The 23033-nt window shown below is 41.9% G+C and overlaps 1 protein-coding gene across 6 annotated transcripts in view; it reads right to left on the bottom strand.

Moving 5' to 3' along the window:
• Window positions 1-19921, bottom strand: part of SBF2 (SET binding factor 2) — a 232333-nt gene extending 212412 nt beyond the window's left edge. For all 6 annotated transcript variants that reach the window (XM_058858387.1, XM_058858401.1, XM_058858419.1 and 3 more), the window contains exon 1: window positions 19715-19921. In XM_058858387.1, coding sequence (XP_058714370.1) covers window positions 19715-19769 — 55 coding nt within the window. In that variant the 5' untranslated portion in view covers window positions 19770-19921. The remainder of the gene's footprint in view (window positions 1-19714) is intronic.
• Between the last annotated feature and the right edge of the window lie 3112 nt (window positions 19922-23033).

Raw genomic sequence — 23033 nt, 5'->3', positions numbered from 1 at the left:
AAAAGCACTGTGGATAGCAAGCATGGTGGCCCTTAACAGACTTAATAGGTCACACCAAATCCATTACTGTGACAAAAGCACAATTAATATGGCAGCACAAACCCTCAAAGGTGCAACTCATAAAGCAATCATTTGTCTTTAAACTGAAGTAATTTTCCATGTACTCCAGCCAGATCTTGGGTTCTGCCCTACTTATACACAATACAATCATAAAACACATTAACTTGAAATTAACAGAAGTGAGAAAAATTTAAATTCAGAGGTACAATGAAATAAAACAGGAAAATATCCAAAACACTCCCTAAAAGGCAGCTCATACACACACACAAAAAAAAAAAAAGGTGTGTGTGTATATATATAGATATATATATATATATATGTCTCTACTGCTTTCCTCCTTCCCCCATGCTGGAAACACAAAACTATTTCAATTTAAATGCGGAGTACAGATCACCAAGTGAGACACATACTTTTACTATGCAGCTTGCAGAAGAGAAGTTCAACATGAGACAATGTTCTGCATGTTCCTGCCCAGACACTGCACAATATTTAGCATAAAAATCTTCCTGGCACAGAGGTAAAAACCCTCTTGTGTAGCAGAAGCAGGTGTTACCTTTTCATCCTCATGTTTTCTATGCATTACCCCCTCAAGTGGCTGAACACAAACACTATCAAACCCATTTCTACCCATTGCTTCAACAAATGAAATGCCAGAATCCAGAATGTGGGTCTGAAAGCCCCAAATTTCCATAGAAAACATGCAGAAAATGAAAGAAGTTATTTCCTGGAGGTTTTGGGGGGGGTTGTTTAGGGAGTTTTCTTGGTTTTGTTTTGAGCAAGTTATTTTTTGTGGTGGTGGTGGTTTGTGAATTTTTGTCTGGTTGATTTTCTGTGGTGGTATTTGTGTACTCGTTGGTCTTCAAGGTCTCCCTTAGTTTTGTGCAGCTTATCAGGGCTGGCTTTTGGGGTTAACTTTTGTTCAAGTGGTAGAAGAGGGAGGTTACTTAATGCTTTCTAACAAAAATAAAAGTATTTGACAATTACTGAGAAAACCTGCAGTTAGAGAAGATGCAGACCTTTATTACTGAACATCCATAATCTGTTGCCATTCTCTTGTTTGAGCAAAACAGTCATACAGAAATAATTTAATAGCAATTTACTAGCAAGTGATAATACATTAAAAACTCAGCAGTCATGAAACTGTATCCCTGGCTTTACAGTATTTACATTTTGTATCCTATTATACAGTAAAAGGTGTTAATTTTTAATAGAAAAACTTCCTATATTCTTTGGCATCACCATGACTTTCAAGTGCTAAATACACGCCTCACACAGAGGAGGCCTCTGAGGACTTGCATTATTTAATAACTACTTATTTTAATAAGAAATGTGCAAAAAGGAGCAACAAGATTTGCACACATCATCCCTTCCCTTATCCTGGATTTGTACCTGTCGTTATTCATTCAGCCTCATGGACTTTCTCGTTGATTGTTAATGGAAAAGCAGAGGAGAAAAGAACTTGCTGGAGATTGAGTACTGAAACTTCAGTTCTTTCAAAGCTAAAAATTGACTTTCAACATTTAAAAAAACCCCATCATGTTTGTGTTAGGAGAAAATTTAGAATATTTAGCCATTGCTTTGGAAAAAAGCTAATCTCCTTATAGGTAAATAAAACGGCAGACCCCAAATTCTTCTGATGCAGGTACATCATTAGCTACAGAAAATGGAAAGGAAGGTACAAACTACAATAACTACTCTCAATTTAAAATAATTAAAAAACAAAACTTGTGCTAAATGTCTGGATCCTGACTGATTTTTAAGAGCATCTTTCTCCTCCAAGGGAAAAAAGAGAAAAAAAAATCCCCATTCCTGGATATATCTGCCACTAGAATTTTTCTTGCCTTACTAATCTTACCAGACCCCCAACTCTATTGTGTCCATCAGAATAAATAAAAAAGGCAGCTTGGCAACTCCTTCGTGACTCAAACTAGAACATAACCAACATAACCAGAACCAAACAGAACAACTATTGAAAAAGTTTAATTATGACCTTCAGTTTAAACTGAAGAGGCCAAAGCCACTCCTCTAATGTTCCCCACTAGGACAAAACATCAGTTCAGTGTCACAAGACCTAACAAGGCAGCCCTACAGAAATAAAATAATGGATCTAGAATGTATTTTGTATTTCAGCAGCATGAATGCCCAAGTTCAACCCACGTTACTTGCAGGATGAGATGAGATGAGATGGAGAGCAAATCTGCCAGAGCAACTCTCAGCAGTCACAGCATTCTTCCTCCCCCTGCACCAGAATATCCTCACCTACAGGAACACACAACGCACACCTGGAATTTCAACACTCTCTTTGGCACTGCACAGGAATTCTGTGTACATCTGCTACCTCAGAGCTGCGTGTTCATAAGCAGAGTGTGAACTGATCAGAGTTTTACTCCTGATTTTCCAGGCATTGCTGCAGAGCCTTCCCTATGAAAACTGTATTCCCTCATGGCAACCCCCACAGTGTAAACCTTCTGCAGGCATTTCCTCCAGGCTATATTCCTTCAGCTGTTCCTCTGCACTATCCCACTGACAGGGCAGGATTTGCCTTGGACTGTGCTCACAAGCTCTACAGACGCCTCCAAACCAGAATGACAAGCTCTGTCATGACACAGCAGTATTCCTTCCCTCGGCTTGAGGATTTGGGCTTCGTGTCTGGTTAATGACTGGAAAAGGCAAAGGCTTTTCTCTGGTTTTTAATCAATTCCATCCTTGAGATAATCTGGTTATAATATCCTTGAGATATTTTGTGATGTTTCTTCAGAAGCTCTTTATGCCTCCTTACCAAATAATACAAAGTGTAATCATAAACACTGGAGTAAAGTAGTACATAGAGTATTATGACAGTGTTTACATCAAGTAAAAAGTGCTTTGCATCTTCTCACACACAGTAATCGTATATTTCATGTTCAAAAAGACTGTCTTTACACAGAGCAGCGGAAAATGCAGAATGTTTATTCTCAAACTCAACTCTGACACTGAGTTTGGATCTCAGCTGTTTCATTACACTGGTTTTTTCAGAGTTCAAAGTGATGCTTTGGTACACAGTAAAGTATCCAAATGCTTTATAAAGAAGGATCTGTTACTTCTTTGTCATCAAAAGTGCACATGAAGGATTAGAGTCAAATTAAGCAAAAAGCACATCTGTGTAAAAGATACAGCAGCAAAAAAATAGCTCCTTGAAGCCAAGAAAGCAGAAACCAAGAGAAGTGTGTATCAGTCTGCATTTTGCTTTCAAATACATGAAAAAATCCTTCATAAATAACATTCTTTATACAGCAGGCAATGAACTTTCTGAAATTTTCAAGGTGAAGGTTACCAAAGCTCTAAGTCTACTGTAAGCTTAGATGTAGTGTGGGTTGATGTTTTCAATACCAGAAAGACACTCCATGTAAGCAGCAGAGTGAAACTTGTTAAAGTTGGTGTGACACACTTTGAATCAAAACAATCATCACTTCCAAAAGCATTTCAAGGTTGGGTAGCTGATCAATAAAAGAAATATTTCCACAATATCAAAAAAATGCATTGATTTTTAGTAGAAAGTGCTTGCTTGGAATCAAAGGAAATACATACTTGACCCAGATCTTCCGTGGAAGATCCACGTTTCCTGCTAAATTGCAACATAAGTGTAACTTAATGCTCTTTTACAGTGGACACACTGTCACTCTAGAGCTAGGGAATTATCATGACCTCCAAAAATTTAAAATTACTTTTGGATACTATTGGCCAACTGTGTTAGAAGTTAACATCTTGGTAAGTTCAAGATATTCTTGCAATATGTGACTAAACCAGCTCGTCTGCAATTTTCAACCGAGGGCCTGTGAACAACATAATTCAGGTAGCAGAGACAGAAAAATCCCTTGTCTTCACTTCTTTCTTTTGAAAGCTGTATATTCACACACATCTCTCTTTCATCTGCTTCAGATCAAAACAAGCCTCCTCAAATCTGAAATGTGTGAAGAAAGAATCCTCCTCCTAAGGGCCCTTCTGATAGCCCACGCAGTGACAGTGCTGCAGAGATAACATGCAACTCATTTCTCCAACTCCCTCCCTTGAGCCTTCCAATCCAGTCTTTATTTGTAGTCCCATATCACACATCACTGCAAATTCCTGTTCCAGAGCTTGCTCAAGCTACCCACATCTCAACCCAACCTGTCAATATTACTTAGCAAATCTCAACATGCAAGATGTTAGCTCAGCAATTCACTTCCTCCTGATCTGCTTTCCAATCCTCTGTAGGGAGCTGCCTCAACTTCCAAGTCCCTGTTCTCTCTGCACTGCATTCACAGGATTCCTCCCCTGTACACTGCACACTTGATCTCTAAAAGATAATGTTTGTAATCTCTCAGTTCCTCTTCCACTGCTCTTTTCTATTCCTTATTGTTATTATTGTTATTTATGTTTTCCGTTCCTTATTGTTATATATTATTTTTCTATAATGCTTCCTGCCTCTAAGCATTTACAGAGCCACACTTTTTGTGGCTCGTTTTAATGAGAGGAACTGGAGCGTGGATCCATACATGCTCATGCCCCAGCAGGTATCATTCATATACAGCATGTCAGCAGACTTCTTTGCATTACACTTGATATAAAATTTATTCAAACAGAATTTTGTGACTAGAAGGTCACCTCAGCTCTCAAATACAACATTATTTTTCCCTCAACTTCATAACAGCTGCCACAGATCTTTGGGTACTGAGATGCTCACTAAAAGTTCACACACCATTTTAGACAGTACCCTCCTCACATGCATTGGTTTCTTTAAAAACCAGGCTGAGTTTCATTTAAAACAAAACTAAAAGGACAAAAAAAATCAACACGAACTGATTTCAGCCTGTTCACTCAATCCTTACCAATAGATTTGTACTGTACATATATTTTTGCATTGATTAAGGAAGCTTCAAAACTTTTCTTCTCAACACATAAGTATAAGCAACAATAAAGGATGAGGGAGCAAGTTTTCTCTTTTTTCCCAGAACTAACCAGCTGCTAAGATTTGTTTATTTAAGTCTGCGTGCCACTGCTCACCTATGATGATGAAGAGTGACAAGTCATTTGGGAGTTTCCCACCCTGTATATTTCCTGTGATTCCAATAGGCTAAAACAATTAAATAATATTTTGATCTCACCGAAGCAAGATTTTTATACAACAGCTGTGAAAACGGAGGTTAACAATAAAAATTTCTGAGTACATTCAATGTTTTCCTTACACAAAACACTTTCAGAACACAGATGATAAATGATGCTTTACAAAGAAGAATGATTCACATATCCTGGTAGGACAAATATTTTGTCTGGACTGACTATAGTCTAAAAACAGAGCAAAAACAAAGAGATTGCAGTAAGTTGAGCATATCTTATGGCCCATATGTGTTTAGCAAAAATCAGCTCCTTACCTGCCTGCCTGAATGGCATCAATGCCAACATTCAGGCTGCTCACCCAGCTAGCCCCACACTGGGTATGTGCAAACCAAGATTCTAAAGCAGTATTCTCTCTCAAGAGGATTTAGGCACGTTTTGCTCCACATTCTCCAGTCTCCATGAGCTGGGGATGTGCAGGGAATGAGAGCAAGGCTCTACAGTTGTTGGCCTTCTGTCATGGCTGAATTTCAAAGAGCTGCTGTGTCACCATCCAAACTCCCCGAGTCACCCACTGCCAGCCCTGCAGGAGTGAAGAACTTCCCTGGGGAACACACTGGAACAGAGATCCAGCGGCTTCCAGGTCACAGCAACAACAGCCCCGAACCAGGGATCATGGAAATATCCACAGAACGCAATTCCATCCCTGCCCGCCTGAGTGACCCCAAATGAAACAAACCCATGCCCGCGATCACGCGTACACACGGACAAACGCAAGCACATTGCCACAGCAGTCACAATCATCTCATGATGTCATCTTGCTCAACTCCTGCGTGACAAACTTTGTTCTTCACAGCTGCAGACAAATTCCAAACAACACATTTGGCTTCCGAACCCAGAACAAAAAGCAAGGGTCTACTTCAAACAGGCAATCAAAATTAACACCATTGTTTGAAACGCTCTCAGCTGTCCCCAAATTAAACACAATTTGTTTGTGTTCTGGCTCGCAAAGGTTAACAGCATTTCATCCCCTCCTTGCCCCCAGCTGCCACAGTGACTTAAATTAAGTGGGGACCACTTAATTGAATAATTTTAGTAATTCAATAATTAAGGATGTGAATTCTTAAAAATAATGCTGCGTGCAAGTTTCTTTTAAATCCACAGACACAAACTTTGAACCATTGCGAGTCTTACTGTGTATTTGTTTTTCTTCTAGCTCTAGCAGTCTTCACTAAAGCTGAACTTTGCATAATGTGAATTGCAATTTGCTCACTTAGCACATAGTATTTCACCTGATCTCCACGCACAGCTAAACAAGTACTGCAAAATGCTGGTAAATACTTCCCTGATCGGAAAAAGACAAAAAAAAAAAAAATCAAACAGGAAGGCACAAAATAAATTTAAATGTGTAAATTTGAGTAATTATGGTATTTCAGGGGTTTTGAGAGTTCTCTTTAAACTGTAATGTAGGAATAAAGTATGGTTCTGTGCTTGTGCTAAATCACCTATTTCCTTACTGCCATCTCCTGCCCCATAAATAAGCTACACTGCCAAGATTTTGCACATCCAAATGCACTTTCAGTGCATGCACCATTAGCAGTAAAAATAATATTTTTTTTAACTCCTCAATCCATGTTTTGCAATTGCAAGAAACTGAAGCAACTGGTTGTCTGAAATGAGAGCACAAACAAACACAACAGAGTCAAATCCATGTCCTAGCAAACAATTACATGCCACTTGACTATGGGCCCGTAATTAATTAATAGAACATAACCTCTCCCTTCTGAGGCTGTGGCAGGCCCAGAATTTTAACTGGAGCGTGTTATAATGTGTCTGCCACAAAAGCAGGCAAATATTCTCCCAAGTGACAGTAAATGGTGTTCTCACAAGACTGCTACTTGCAGAGAGGTTTCCTACAGAAACAATGTCTGTGTGACCAATGGCCTTTAACCCAAAGAAATAAATACGGCGTGACCCTGATCTGATGAAAAGTTAGTATTCAAGACACCCTGTTCCATGTCTGTAGCAGCACTAGCAGGGCCATTCCAGACAAAAGACAAAAACGTGCAGAAATACGTCACTAGTTCTGTTGTTTAGGAAATAATTTGCTAACTTGCTTCTCCAAGTCCCTGACTCTTAAAATATCACCCTACTTAAATGCACCCCAAACAACACAAAATTTAGTGTGCTGAGGGACATCAACTGAATATGTTTTCTGCAAATTTATTCACTACACACACTCAATCACATTTACAGCAGCATTAATTGTATCTCTCAGACATGGTATGTGAGTCATTGTGGGGTCCAATGCCCAGTTTTTGGCTTGGAGTGGGTCTTCTTTTGGTTTTGATTAAAGTTGCTGCAGGCTGAAACACAGAACATAACTACAGCTGTTCTTCTAATATATAAAAAATACACAAAATACATATACAAGAATATTTTATATATATATATACATTAATTATTTCTTTTCCGAAAATGGAGATTATAAACAGAGAAGACCAGATTAGAATTCAAAGTGATCTGAAAGACTGTGAAAAAAGTTGTGAAAAAATGTAAAGAGTGTGACTAAGAAGAACTGCAAAGCTGCAGAGTTAGGCCAGAACACCTGACTGCACATAAAAGGGATGGCCAAAATGTGGTTTAGGTAAAAGGGATGTAGAGGTTAAAGCAGATCACAAAGTGACCCTCAGTGTTGTGATGCTGAAAGCTAAAAACAAAAAATAAAAAGTTCAGAATGATGTCAGTGCACAGAAGTGCCCACAAAACCAGCAAGAACCAGTCTCACTCTGTATTTTGGTAAGATCTCATGTAAATTACCACATCCAGTTAGGTCACCACACTTCAAGGAGAATAGCATTAACAGGCTGAAAACTGTACTCAAACCCACATGACTCAAACACAGTGAAAAGTCTCCTAAAAGTCAGCCAGAGGAGCACAGCAATAAACTGACAGAGAAGGCTGTGCAAGGCTGTTATTGAGGAGCTTTGAGAATGGGTTAAGATCTGCCCCAGCCAGCAAAGGCACGGCTAATTGTGCCTCGGGAGAGAACGGATCAGGCAATTCCTACAGATCCTGTCCCGTGTTTAAGGTTCTGGATCACAGAAGCCAGGCCTGAACGGGACCTCTAGGATTCACCTAACCCATTCCTGGCCCCCAAGCTGTGAGTCCCAGTACCACAGTGGTTTTGGGTGGGTTTTTTTCACAATTCCACACTGTTTACTTCTGAGTTTACTGATGCCATACCAGACATTAAGCTCAAGTTTTACAGAGAACTGTCCCCACAAATTCCAAGAACTCTTCCACTAAGTGACAATAGCTAAATTAGAGACCATGGCTATGAATTCTTTCTCACCACTGAATGTACTTTAGTTTGTATTTACCAAAACTGCATTTCATGCAAAATTTGAACATTCTAGTCACTCATTATCATGAACTCTGTCTGAAGCCCTTCACCACAAGCTTTAGATTCAGCTATTCACAATTATTTTAATTACTTTCTCTTAATCATCTGCAAGTCTCAAGCATTAAGTATTCCACTTCCTTTTTCACTTGATATTTACAAGTTGAACAAAAAAAATAACTCTGCAAAATTAATTTTGGGAGTTCATGCTACCAATTTTTCCCATCAACAGTGACCACTTGCATCCATCCTTTATCAGCAGGTCAAGAGAGGTGGTTCTCTCCTTCTACTCTGCTCTCCTGAAACTTCATCTGGAGTACTCCATCCACCTCTGAGGGCCCCAACATAGGAAGGACAACCCAATCTAGTGGAAGGTGTCCCTGCCCATGGAAGCAGAGGATCTTTAAGGTCCCTTCCAACCAAAACCATTCTATGATCCTTTAATCTATACATAACTCTTGAGATTCTTACCATTAAATCAGGAACAGCTTAGATTCAGACATGAAAATTTGCTGTTAATTAAGTTTGGCAAGACCATGTTGACAGAAAACTTGGTCCATCTGCTGTGAAAATTGTAGAAAGCATATGGTGTTTGGTACAACTACATTAAGACCACTAAAGTCCAAAGCTCCTCTTAGTAACCATCAAATGCAAAAGAATAAAAAAAGATCCAGAGTCTTCATAAAACAGTAAATAAAACACACAATTTATGTTTTGGTCTCTGCAAATCTATTTTCAAATCTTTAAGAGAACAATTAAGACTAGGTAGGGAGTACATACCAGACTTAGTAAGCAATGAGTTTTCTACTGCTCATTAATAGATTTCATATGGGGATTTTTAAACAGAACTATATTCTGAGTTTTCTCCTCCAGAATTTCAAAGTATTGTATTAGTAGCCATGACTCTTCCTGTTTTCATATGAAACCTAAAACAAGAAGAATTACTGATTTTTGGGGAGTCAGGTTGGAGAAGGAGAAAAGAAGTTAGGGCATGGGAGACAACCCATAGACTTTACTATAACTTCAAGAACACTGGCTGAGAATAAGCAGGGGACACACAACTCGGTTACAAAGGAAGATAGGAGATCCATGGGTTTTACTTTTCAGCATCCCATCTTTAACCATCACAACTTCGGGAAAAGAAACATCTCCGAGGTCTTTCCCACAAGACAGAAACAATGGGTTGCAGACCAGTTATGGCCTTTCTTTAAAAAAATATTATTGTTATTATTACTTTTATCTGAATCTTACCTCTGGGTTTTCTAACTTCAAATCATGGTAAGCATATTCTCAAGAAAACAACAGATTATGAAAACAACAGCCTTCTGAGTTAGGCCTCTCAAATGCTACCTCACTGTAAAGAACAACAATCCTCATTTTTATTATAAGTATAAATTGCTGCCTTCTGTCTTCTGCTAGGCTACCAGCAAGAAAAGCAGCTATGATTATCAATAACTATGTCTAGAGACTAGGCCAGGGAACCCACTTGGTTTTGAACTGCAGTTTTCCAAAAAGGACTATTTACTAAAACACTAGCCACATTTTTGTAAATTTAAAAAAAAAAAAAAAAAAAAGAAGAAAGAAAGAAACTCATAAACAAGCACGTAAGCAATTTTGTAAGAATGCAAAAGCATCTTACAAGGTCAGAAAGGCAGAAAGCATGTTTTCTGAGTTCTTTTCAAGACCATTCTCTCACAAAAAAATGACTGACAGTCTTGCCTCTTCCAAAGAGATGCCATGTGGCAAAAGAGAACAAAATGATAAAAAACAGCCTCCACGAGATTATTTTGTTAAATATGTATGATCTCATCTCTTTTAATAATAAACACTATAAACAAAATATTTGGAAAACACAGTGCTGAAACAACAACCTTACAAAAGTATCACAACTTGAACGGACGCTGTTTACTCAGTGGCAAACCTGGTATCATTATTTATGCACGTTAATCAAACAGGAAAGAGAATCTTTTGAAAGAAGAGTTTTGAATTCCAAATCACAAACATGTGGCTCTCTATGGCTTTGTTTTCTTTCCAGTTGCCTGTAGCTGAAACAACACGCCACTCGCTTTGGCTGTCCTGCTGAACTGTGGTGCCACCACAGCTGCAGCCTGAGGACAACCTACTGATGGGTTTTGGGATGTTCCAGCTCTCTCTGCTGCTTCCCTGCTGGAAAGAATCAACCTCTCAGAGCTGGGAAAGGGAACACTCGGTGTCAGCACAAACCCAGGTGCCTCAGCTTCCAGTGTGCTTACAGGTAGCTTGAGTCAAAACCTTGGGAGTGGGAGTAGCACAGAACTGGCACCAGCATCTGAAATTGCTGCAGACACAGCTGCCTCCAGCTAAAGGGCAAATCTGAGACCTTCATAGGCATTATCTTAACTCACTTTAGCAAAGTAGACCAGAATTTATCACTGGAAATAAGCAGTTCAGTTTTAGTCGCTATAAATTTCTACCCATAGAAACATTCCCATACCCATAGTCGCTATATATTTCTACCCATAGAAACATTCCTCTGCAACACTTTGAATGCTTGCATGGATTTCCAAATAAAAACTGAATATTTATTACCACAGAAAACATCCTTTTATTTTGTGTGTATGCCTTGTTATCTTATTTGTTTTGGAAATACCACTAAAAGCATCCATTGCAAACCTTGGGCCTTCTACCACTGCTGAAACTTACTGATCATGAGAAACACATGCTAATTAGCTTCCCATTTTGCAAAAGCAAGCAGCTCCTGAAAGGCATAAAGTAAGAATAATTCAATAATTGCACTTCTAAGAAATGTGGGGTGAATCCCAAAGGCAATGAATGCTCAGGCAGCAGCTCTTCCCTCCCTTAACAGGAAATTCCAACTTGTTCCTCAGCTGCAGCCGGGCACAACCTATGGCTCAGGCAGAGGCCCCAGGCGAAGATACTTCACAAAAAGCAAATTCTGCCTGGCAGACCACTGAACAAAATACACTGAAGGAAAAAACACTTCACAGACTGAAGATTCTGAGAACTTGCAGCCTAAAAGAGGAAGACTCTAAATAGATTAAATTACCAAAAAAAAATATATGGGGGGAAATGCGGGTTTAAATCTGTGTTTTAGGAAGGCTTTTACAATTGGTTTTATCAACAATTTTTCTCTGAAACTTTTCTTTAAAAAAATTCTATATTCTTAATATCAAATCTACTACTTCTCTCTTCACTATAAAACAAGGAGAAAGAAAATGGAAATCCTCTTCTAAGTTCTACTAGAATGTTTTGTATTAAACCTAGTTTAAAAATAGCATATACCAACAATATAGACCAGTAACAGCCCAGTCATCACACAAGCTTCATAAAACTACTATGTGTTTTTCTGGGAAAATAGATTAATTATGAAGAAACAGCTCTGCAGGAACAAAGCATGTGGCTTTCTTCTATTTTTATGAAATTGTAATTTGCATGTTTATGAAAAGCAGTCTGTGTAATAGAATAAAAAAACACAGCTTTCCTAATTTAACCTTTCTTAAGAAGTACAGTATGCCCATTCAACAATATTTCAAGAATTAAAATTCCATTACAGTTGAATTTATTTCAAGATCACAACTTTGTCTTTCAAGTCTTGAGTATTTTGTTAGTCACACATACAGCTTATTCTTACTGCCATTTAGGAATTAGATTTACAGTTCAGAGAACAATAGTCACAAAAAAGGACAAGCGTCTGCATTTCTTTGTCCAAAACAAAAATACCCATGTTAAATGTACAAATTTAAACTGTGGAAGACTTTAACAACACAGTGGTCAAGCTAAAAGGTTTGTTGGGCTTTAATTGGTGCAGTTGTAACAAGCTAAGAAATGAGAGTGCCATGTTTTTTAGATACACAAATAACTAATGGCTATAGGCATCACTAATGGTGCTCTACCTTGTTCTGTAACTATTTTCAATTATTTTTTACTTAAACCAACTAAACATACCATATAAAGTCTCAATGGTTGACATCTGTTTCCAGCTCAATTATTTCAGTAAAAACTTCACACCAAATATTTTTTCTGCTTCCAAGAAATAAGACTGGGGAGAAAAAGATTTTTTTTGGCCTAAAATTCTACCAAACACACATTAAGGGCTAAAATTTACAGAAGGGACAAAACCTGGCCCTGGTGCTTGTGTGATGAATTGAAATTTGTTTATTTAAAGATGAAAACCATAAGAAATCAGACTGAGTGGCCAGGAGGACTCATCTCAGAAAGCCACAAAGTATATAAAAAGAATTGAATGGATACTGAGAGCAAGAGAAGGAAGGAGAAAGTAGGAGAGATGATAAGGTAGAGATTCTTCTGGAGAAAACCTAGAAGACAAAACATTCTAAAATACCAGAACATATCAAAGAGAGTAAGCAGGAGGAGTGGCCAATGTCTTATAAAGAAGGGTTCCTAAAGGGAGTGATGTGCAGCCCACTACAGAGTCTGACAAAACTCTGAACTCCTGGCATCACTGTCCACAGCAGCTGGCAAAAGGAGCTCAACAAAACCCATCTTCCAAATGCACAACCTTCCACAACTGAAGTCAAGGCTCCAGAAAGAAGAGCTGCCATCTGTTTTCATCCACAAGTATCTGAGAAATCCTCTGCTAGAATGTCTCATCTTCCTTCCAGTTGCCATTCTAGCAGACCCAACCCAACACTCAAACATTTAAAAAAAGACATTTTCTATCTAGCTGAAGATAGATCCAAGTGTCAGATAATGGATTTTCTGGGGTTTTCAATCCTAGGAAACAACATATGAACCACGGTAAAAGGACATGATAAGGACATTATTCCTGCCTTCCATTTTTTCCCCCTTGAATTTCTGAGTGACTGATTTTATAAGCCCAGGAACATTCCTTTGTCTCTTTTTATCCACTGAGGTCTCCCATGGTCCAACAGGGTTTTGCATGCAACTATCTTGACTTTGTATCCAAAATTATGATGAGTTTGGTTTTTTCTGTCTCTTTGCTTTCCTCCACAACAGCTACACACAACCCCAGACAGAACCACGTGCTGGTTCTGGCTGCAGGAGTGACAGAATCACCTATGTCCAGCTCAGTGGAAATTTTGTGGTTACTCTGACACCTTGAGCACAACCCTACCAGAGAGGAAACAAAGAATTCAAGCTCTGTTCAATGACTGCATTTTTTCATACTATTCAATCTGCAGAAGATTGAAAACTGAGAACTGTAAACATTAGAGACATAAAATCATGATCTATCTAGTCACTAGCAGATAAGCAATAACCAGCATGTTCTTGGCTCAATGAGCAGGGATTTAGCTGCCAAATCCCAATCAACACTAATTGGATTGTCCTTGACTTCAGAACATACCACTGACACCACAGGAGTAATTTATTTCAACAAACACATAAAAATGGAACACAATTCCCAAAACACCAAGCAGAAGAAAAATAGTCTCATCAATACTGATAATGCTATTGTTAGAAATCATTTTTTTCACTATATAAGCAAGGAGCCTAAAAGTCTCATGCTACTGCAAAGAGGAGTAACAGAAGAGATGAACCAAAGGAAAACTTCCTATTCACCAGTATGTATTTGCAGAATACAACTTTCACTGACAGTTATCAAGGCTGAACTGTGAATCTGCTGTTACACATTTTACAAATGATTCCACACTGACTGTGGTTTTCCTTTGTGAGTACTAGTAATTGGGGAGGTAGTTGGTACTTTAAATTTGTGTCAGAGAACTACCACAGCAGTTTAATTCTCTTCCTCATTGTTATAAGACAAGACTGTTATGTTTGGGACATTAGAGAAGTTAAATGTCAGTCTCAGTATCCCTCCACTGAAAAATATGATTGTGGTTATAGAAGGCCAGGGCTTACACAGTATTCAGCCTTGCGTAACAAACTGGTTTCCATGAACAGGCTGCAGGAAAAGTGTATTTTTGTCAGATAATCCACAAAGTCAATCCAGGGCAGAACAGGAGAGAGAGAGTTCCTTGACTGCAATTGAGTCACAAAGATAGGAAATGCTACTTCCCTCAACATAATCTGTGTCCTCGTGTTTCAGAACAAATGAAGATAGCTTACAGAGAAGAAAAACAGCCTCCACAAATACTTTAGTTTAAAATGAAAGGCTGAAAAAAGAGGTATTTTTATTGTTGTTGTTTTTATAATGGCAAGACTGAGTAAAGAGTCTGAAATCCAAGTTCTTTAGCAATATTCTTTACAGACATCTGAGGGAAAGATTTACATGATCTCTACTGATTTTAAGATTTCTCCAAAATGATAAATCCACAAACCAAATTCAAAATATTTTTTTAGTCAACGTTATGTACTAGAAGAAACTGCTTGAATAACTTTTATGTATACAAGCTTCCAAAAAATACTGGGGGTCCTCCAAGGAGACTTTCAAGAGAGTTTTATCTCATAAAAAAAAACAAAACCCAACCAACAAACACCGCCACAATCAAAACAAACAAAACCACATGCAATAGAAGTATTTTTTTCCTCATTCCATTTCAGCATAGTGTGGCAGAATCTGTTGTATTCAAAAAATAAAGCACGAGGTTTGGAGGAAGAGATAATTTCATTTACTGCAGCAATTAATTTGTTTACAAGGCTTTTGGGCTGCCATGCCCTTCCCAGCCACAGCCATCTCCTAGGAATGCACAGGCACACTTCTGAATTCTGCTCCAGTTCCAGCGCTACACTTGATGCTTACTTCTGCTACAGCTACAAGAATTCTCCTGCCACAATAAGAAGGACTTTGGTTTCATTGGTCTTTTTAATCCCCTTGAGATTTTCCTGGATTGCATTTGAATCAAATTAAGCCACAGCACAGATAAGAAAGCCACTGAAATAACAGTTTTATTCCCTTATTTTTCTACATTTTCTGTTTTGCAGAGATTGCATGCCATGGCATCAAGCAATCATCCACTCCTTATACACACACTAGCCCAGTGAAATGCCCAACTACAAATATACAACAAATACACCAGAAAATCCTCATGATATATTCTTCACAGACAAAATCTGCTCACAGGAAAAAAAATAATAAAAGAATCAGACAACCCCATTTAGAAACTTCTCCCACTCCATCAACAATCACTTGTCTTGTTTCAAATCCTCTGAGATACGAAGCTATGTTACACAATAAAGGCTTCCCTGAAGAGGAGTTGATAAAAATCAGAACAGAAACAACCACAACAGAGCCTACACATGTTATACCAGCATTTATCAGTTGTGACAACAGCCAAATAAAACTGCTATACTGTTGCATGCCTTCTGTCCTACACATTGCAACTGCACACAAAATCAAGAACAAATCATTCCTCTGTCTTCTTAGAGTGACCAAACCTCACAGAAAACACCTTGCTCCACCTCACAGGTTTCTGCTTTAACTTCTGGGCAACCAACAGCATGCTACAGGAAAGCTGCTACAGGTGTTTGGGATAATTCATCAAATCCAGATCCTCTGTTCTTTATCCTTACCCTTCAGCTGCTGAGCTAAGAAAGACACAATGTTCTCTCTTTTACCTTTTCCAAGTATCACTATATGTAAATTCTAGGGATAGATTTATGATTGGGGCTTATACCAGCAAAACCAAAAACAAACAAAACAAAAAAGGCATTTTCTCATGCCCTTCTATGATCTTTGCAAACATCTGTGTTCTTCATAAATCCCATCCACATTCCATTATTCAGACATATTAAATGAGAATTTTTTGGTGAAGCACATCAAACACACTTCAAAATCCATGAAAAAATAAAATGCATAAGCAGTAAGGCGTCCTAGGATTTCTCTGAGCTGTTAACCCAGAATGTCTGTGTTTGGTATCACCTCTGCTCCTTTCAGAGACTTCTCTAAGTGTCTTTTGTAGCCTGTTATGTAACAGCTTTATATTGTGCTGATATGCTGGGGGAAAATGTGGTTATCTACCTCAACCAAGGTTCAGCTGAAAGCAAAATACACCAAGCTTGATTGCTTTGCTCTGTGTATCACTGAAATCCTTCATGCTTTCACTGTTAGAACTAGAAAAAGGGGGTTTAGTAAAGCTGGGGGATTTATAAATCTGGTTTCTCCAACTCTGTCAGGACACTTAACATGCACTTCTGACAGCAGCTACGGCTGCTGCAGTTCTGAGCAGTGGCTCAGAACAAGTCCTTAAAATACACACCAGCCATGAAAACTATGATCCATCTAAGCTCAGCTTTATAGTGAGAGACACAGACTGAGCAACTTAAGTGGGAATACAGAGCAGTGTACCTGAAACACAGAGAAAGCTGGGTGAATCAGCTCATCCTTGACAACACAAAGACTTCTCAACTCCTAAGTGCCTGCGATTCTACAGACACTTGTCAACAGCAAAGCTCATTCTCCGCTCAGGCAGAGGCTCTGTGCATCTTGCCAAGCATGAATAAACTGCCTGTTAGGCAAATTATCCAAGGGCTCCCATTAGTTTCCTTGGAGCACGTAGGAGGCAAAGCCACCTCACTAACATCTTTGTGCCCAAGGCTCTAGGACCATTTAAGCTGATACAAATTCAGGGTGCATTGATCTGTCTTCCTGACCCTCCTCTATGCCAATACTGGCATCCATCTGACATCCTGGTGAGCCAACACTGCTGGAAAAATTAGCAGAAAAGTAATCCCAGGACAAGATAATACAGCAACACAGGTAACACACCCAGCAAGAAAGGTCTTTTGGATGGGTCAGCATCCTAAAGCAAGCTGGAAACCAAAGGAAGATTTACCGCACTAGGACTGCTGTAACATCAATTTACACAGGCCAGAACAGGAATGGACTTTCATATGCTTGACTCCCAAAGGACACACTCTCTGGTTTATTCAAGGACAATAAAATTGTTCAGTTCCCCTGAAGACTATGCTGGATAAAAACTTGTAGCATCAGTAACAAAGCTGCCCCAAAACAAGAAAAATCTATAAATCTGCTCCTAAACTGCATAAACACTGCATTTCAGATATTTACAGCGAATGTTTGAGTAAAGCCAGATAACCTGCCCAGGAAATCAGCACCTTTACCACATTTTCAGGGCTACTGCAGATATTGGTACATGTAAATAAATCCAAATAAGCAGTAAGAGGAGAGCCAGCAGACACAGTGGGGCTTTCCTAGGAGAGCAGTCACTGCTATAAACACCCTCATATAAACCACAAGGATTTATCATCCAAATGCTGCTGACACACAGGTTGGGGGGAAGGGTACAGCATTTTTGTTTGCTTGTTTACACAAAGCTATTCTACAGATTATGCCTGGGGAAAAAAAACAAAAAAACAAAAAAAAACCACTACAAAACATAATTACACTCAACATTAAAACCAAGCCAGAAGGTAGCTGCAGATGAAAAAAAAAATAGGGAAGAAAAAAAAAGGAACATACATAAAAATATAAAAGCTTTGAGGGTAGCTAGTCTATAATCCTAGAAATGTCTGTCCCTGCTTTTCATATAGAAGGAAGCATAATAAATATATAAAAAACTTAGGAGTTTTATAAGAAGAATAAAGGTCAGTACTCCATGTATTATGGGATTGCATGTGGGGGTAAAGGAATTTGGAAAACAATGCATGCCTAGTCTTCAACAGAATGTTGTTCCTTCAAGCATTTTTCTTATGAAGCATTAAAGTAGCTACAAGTAATTTAAATAATAAAGTCTAAACAGTTACTTTCTGGTCATGACCTTTTCAAATTAAGGTTCAGGAGTTATTTCTGAATCTGCTCAATTTCACCCATGCAAGCAATTCTACCAAACTTCATGAGACAATTTATGTACAGGACGTTAAACACATACTTAAATGCTACAGATAAAGACATTTTACAGACATAAAGCTTTCCAATGCAATCTGTAATTTCACTGCACATACTCCATCAGATTGATCATATGCACGAAGCAAGCAGCCTACTTCTTTGTCTTCTTAAAAGCACATCTGGGTTTTTTGGTTGCTTCTTTGTTCTGATTCGGGTTTTCTCTACTTTGTCAAGGAAAATGCTCCAGACAGGAGAGGGGCAAAAGGGAAGGTCTTTATTTCTAATATAAAATACTCCCCATTTCACCTATCTTGACAGTACAATTAGGACAAACCTATTATCAAATGGGGTGGGAGGTGAAACCAGGCTTCAATTAACAGAATGGCAATTGCAGAATAGTAAAATCCAAGAGACCCTTAGCAGAACTTTGTAAGACACCACATCTTTAAGGACACAGATATAATGATTTCTCTAAAAATTACATTTCTTTTCAAAAGATCCCATAGTCTGAGTTTATTAGCTGCACTTTTTGAATGAACATATACAGACTACACGCAATTGCTACTTCAAAGAATTACGCTGAGTAACAAACTTGAGTGTTGTTTGGTTTATGCACATTCAAATAAATTAGGGAACATTAGACTGTTTAAAATATTGTTTATTAACAACATACAATCAAAGGATCGCTCTGAAATACCCAGCACGAACACATACCAGTTGACAATCACTTCGTTTTCCAATGAGTTTAAACACTGATTTGAGATCTCTGCAGCAACAAAGCTGGTATCATAACGGAGAGTTACGTAACACAAACCACTCTCTCTTTGCCCACAAAACGACAGTAGATAGCACCACTTCCCTCTGCCCCCAGCAGACAGAACGTATCCCCAGGCTTTAGGAAAAGCACCACTCCCGCAGAGCCTCCGGCGCTTCCCCGGGGGATACGCGGCATCGTTCAACAGGCGATGGAGGAGCAGCGACAGGGGCAAATCCCGCTGCTCGCCGAGCCCCCTCGGCAGCCTTTGTTCTCCCGGGCGGCGCGGCTGTCGCGCCCCAGCCGGGGGACACCGGTGGGGCACGGCGGGACCGGCCCTGCCCCGCCACTCCGGCCGCGGCCCGGGGGCCGGGCCCGGGCACGGCCGCGGGCCCCGTTTGAACCTGCCCGCGCTTTCGGGAAGGAACCGCAGCCTCTCCCGGCAGCGGGGCGGGCCGGGGCTGCCCCGGCCGGGCGGTGCAGGAGCCCCTCCGCTTCCCCCCTCGGGAAAGGGGGATTAACCCTTAGCTCGCCCCGCTGCCCTCACCCCTTCCTCCCCCGGCCGGACGCGCGCCCCGTGTGCGCCGCAGTCTCCTCCTCCCGCGGCCCGGCCGGAGGCGGGCGGGGGCCGGGGCCGGGCAGGAGCGCGGGGAGCGGCCAGGCACGGCGGGGCAGCGCTGCGCGCAGCCACACCTACCTGTCTTCTCGTGGTCATAGCCCACCACGATGAAGTAGTCGGCCAGCCTGGCCATGGCTGCGCGGGGCGCGCCTCGGCCTCACCACCCCAGCGGCTACGGCGGCGGCTCGGGGCAGGCTCAGCATCCTCCGCTCCGCGCCCGCCGCAGGAGGAACGGCACCACCTCAGCCATGTTGGAGGCGCGGGCGCGCCGTGCGCCTGCGCGCCGCCCGGACCGCTCGCCGTGACCCCGGGGCTGGGCGGGGGCTGGGGCGGCCCGGCCCGGCTGTCCCGCGGTGCCGCTGCCCCGGGCCGACCGCCGTGCCGGGACGCCGCTGCCAGCGCCGCGGCCTCACTTGGCAGCCCCCCGCGGGCGGGGAGGGTCTGGCGGGGGAGGTCCGCGCCCCGCCCGCGCGGGGCTTTGTCTCCCGGCAGCCTCCCCCTGTCCGGTGGCCGCCCGGGGGGCGGCGGGTGCGGGGCACGTTCCCCTCACAAAAGACACTCGCGGCGGGTGCGAGCGCTCTGCGTGCCCGGGGAGACTCGGGTGCTCGAGCGGGACTGCAGCTCGCCGCTCCCGCTAGGAGCTGCCGGGGCCGGGCATCGCCCTCGCCGAGGCTCCGCGGAAATGGAAGCCGGCGGCGAGATAACGCCGGCCCCGCCAGCCCGGCCTGGGGAATCGGGGATTGCGCTTCCAGAATATGTCCCGCTCACGTTTAGTGCGCGGTGTGCGGGACGTGCCGCCGCGGGAGGAGCCGTCCCGCAGCCCCGCTGGGCTCTGCGGCGGTGCCGAGTGGCTGCACGGGGGTCTCGGCCCCGGGCCCCTCACACCGGCACCCACGGCCCGGAGCGGGCTCTGCTGCCCGGCCCGGCCCGCTGGTCCCCGCGGGTCGCGGCGCCGGGGCCGAGCCCGGCAGGGAGGGCGCTGGCCGGCGATGCCTCGGCGTGACCCCCGTGGGCTCGGACCTGCTGGCCCGGGCACGGCGGTGTCCGCTGGGGCGCTCGGCGAGGCCGCGCCGGGGGCTGCCGTGGTGCTGTTCATAACGTGCAGATGAGGCAGGCACCCTTCGGACCGTGGCCCTCGAAAGCACGGTGGGCTTTGCCAGCAGCCGCGGAGATGCTGAGGATAAATGAGCGGGCAGTACAGCGCTTGGGTGGCTGGCGGAGCCTGCAAAAACCACTCTGATAAGCTTCTGTGTATCCTCTAAGCTTCTGTGCATCCCGTCTGACAGCACAGAGAGAGGAAGCAGCGCGGAGGACACGGGGCGCACTCCAGCGAGGAGCAGTTGTGGGTATCAGGTTGGGCATGGAAATGCAACAGACTGGATTCACCCCTGACGAGGGGCCCAGCAGACAATCAGTGCTCTCAGAAACGTTTCTGCTTCAAACACGCCGTTCTTACGCCTCTTAGCTGGGAGGTGCTGATGCAGTGTCTGATAAGCCAGATGCAAATCGGTCAGGGAGCTTCAAGCAGTGTTCCCGTTTGTGTCTTCAGCGGAGGGCAGAGGTTGACATTTCCTCGGAGTCATCAGCTTCGTGATTTAGCTGTTTTGAAGCAAATGACATGGGTTAAGATCCAATCCTAATAGATTTCCTTGTTTAGGAGTAAAGAAAAATGCGTGATATATACATAGAAAAGATTGACCATACTCTTTGAGAAAGAGATGCACTCTGTGGTCACAGGTAGGAGTTAGATAGGAATACCTTTCTTAAGTTATGCATAGGCGTTTTGGCAGCGCACAACAAAGTTCACAAAAGCAAAGGATAAAGTTCTGTACAGCTAAACCTGGAGGGAAGGTTTAAAGACACTAAGAAATTACCTAATTTGGAGCTGAAATAGGACCTTAGAGTTATCATATCTGCACTCATAAAAAGATTCAATATGCAATAACAAATCTCAGTGGTAAAATCTCACTGCTCTTTTAACGCACCACCTCTAGCAGGAGAGGATCACTCACACCTTTCCCAGGGCATTAATAAATGCTGGTAAAAGAGCAAGATGTTTATTTAATGATTTCCCAATACTGCTAATGCTCACTTTACAGCCTTGCTCCTTCTGCCATCTAGATCAGTACAGCCAAAGTTTATAAAGCTTATAAAGTTTATAAGAAGTGCCACATCTTAAATGAAAAATAGGAAATTCAATTGAGCTTATTTATTTCACAGAATCACAGAATGATTTGGGTCAGGAGGGATCTTAAAAATCATCTTGTTCCAGCCCCCAGCTATGGGCAGGGATACATACCCCTAGACCAGGTTGCTCAGACCCATCCAACCACACTACAAACACTTCCTGGGATGTGGCATCCGCAACTTCTCTGGGCAGCTTCCCTAAAGTATAAAGCAATCTTATGTTCCTATAGGACAAGTGAGGAAGTGGAGCAGACACAGTGTTTGTTCACCTAAATTCTAATGAAAAGTAAAACTGAATGCTCATCCAGACCACCAAACCTTAATTCTCTCACTTGTAGCAGGGTAGCCTGGCTCCTCACAGGAGAAGCAGGGGCTCACAGAGGACACCAAGGCGCAGGTTCCCAGGGGAAGAACTGTGAGGCTGTAGCCTCTCCAGGAGCCTGAAAGCACTCAAGGGACAATGTTGCCACACTCACCTTGTGCACTTGCCAACAACAAGGTGTGAATGTTCACAATACCTTCTATAGTTCAGTCCTCCTTCAGGAAACAGAATTCACATTCTGCCTGCAGTCTCTATCCAGTGTCACCCCATGCCAAACAGGGGGGCAGCAATGACCCCAGCCAGGCTTTCCCATACCAATAGACAATCCCCACTCACTTCAGAAGCTTTGTTTGGTGTACTCAAACCTGCCAGACACAAGGCTCACCAAAGCACCTCCAACCTGACTACCAGAAACGGAACCACCCCTTTGTTGCTGTGCCATTGGCATGGAGAGAACTGGCTGAGTGCAGGCACTAACAGTAAAGTTTTTCTGTGTGGAGCTTGACTGAGGTTTTAGATCCTTCAGGGAGTGCCATTCTTCTATTAGTATTATCTTTCTGCTGATTTCATGCAGCCTGAAATACAATCAAGTCTATTCATACTCATGGCATATGAATTCAGAACAATTTGTTTAAACAAAGTGAAACATGCAAAGGCATTTCCACTGGCTTCAAACAACAGTTTTCTTCCATAATCAGCACAGAATATTTGCCTCACACTGATTCCCCGTTGATACACACAGATTTTAGACCTTTTCTTTTGGAATAAATCTCAGCCTGAATAAAATGCTCCATAAATAGCAGCTCATCTTCACCATGTCCCTGCCAGAGCAGATACTTGTTGTAAGGTCTTCTGTGCATATGGCAACACCAAGAGGCTGAATGATAC

Source organism: Poecile atricapillus, chromosome 1 (assembly GCF_030490865.1).
Source record: "Poecile atricapillus isolate bPoeAtr1 chromosome 1, bPoeAtr1.hap1, whole genome shotgun sequence".
Taxonomy (NCBI): Eukaryota; Metazoa; Chordata; class Aves; order Passeriformes; family Paridae; genus Poecile; species Poecile atricapillus.
This window is presented reverse-complemented; position numbering and strand designations above follow the sequence as displayed.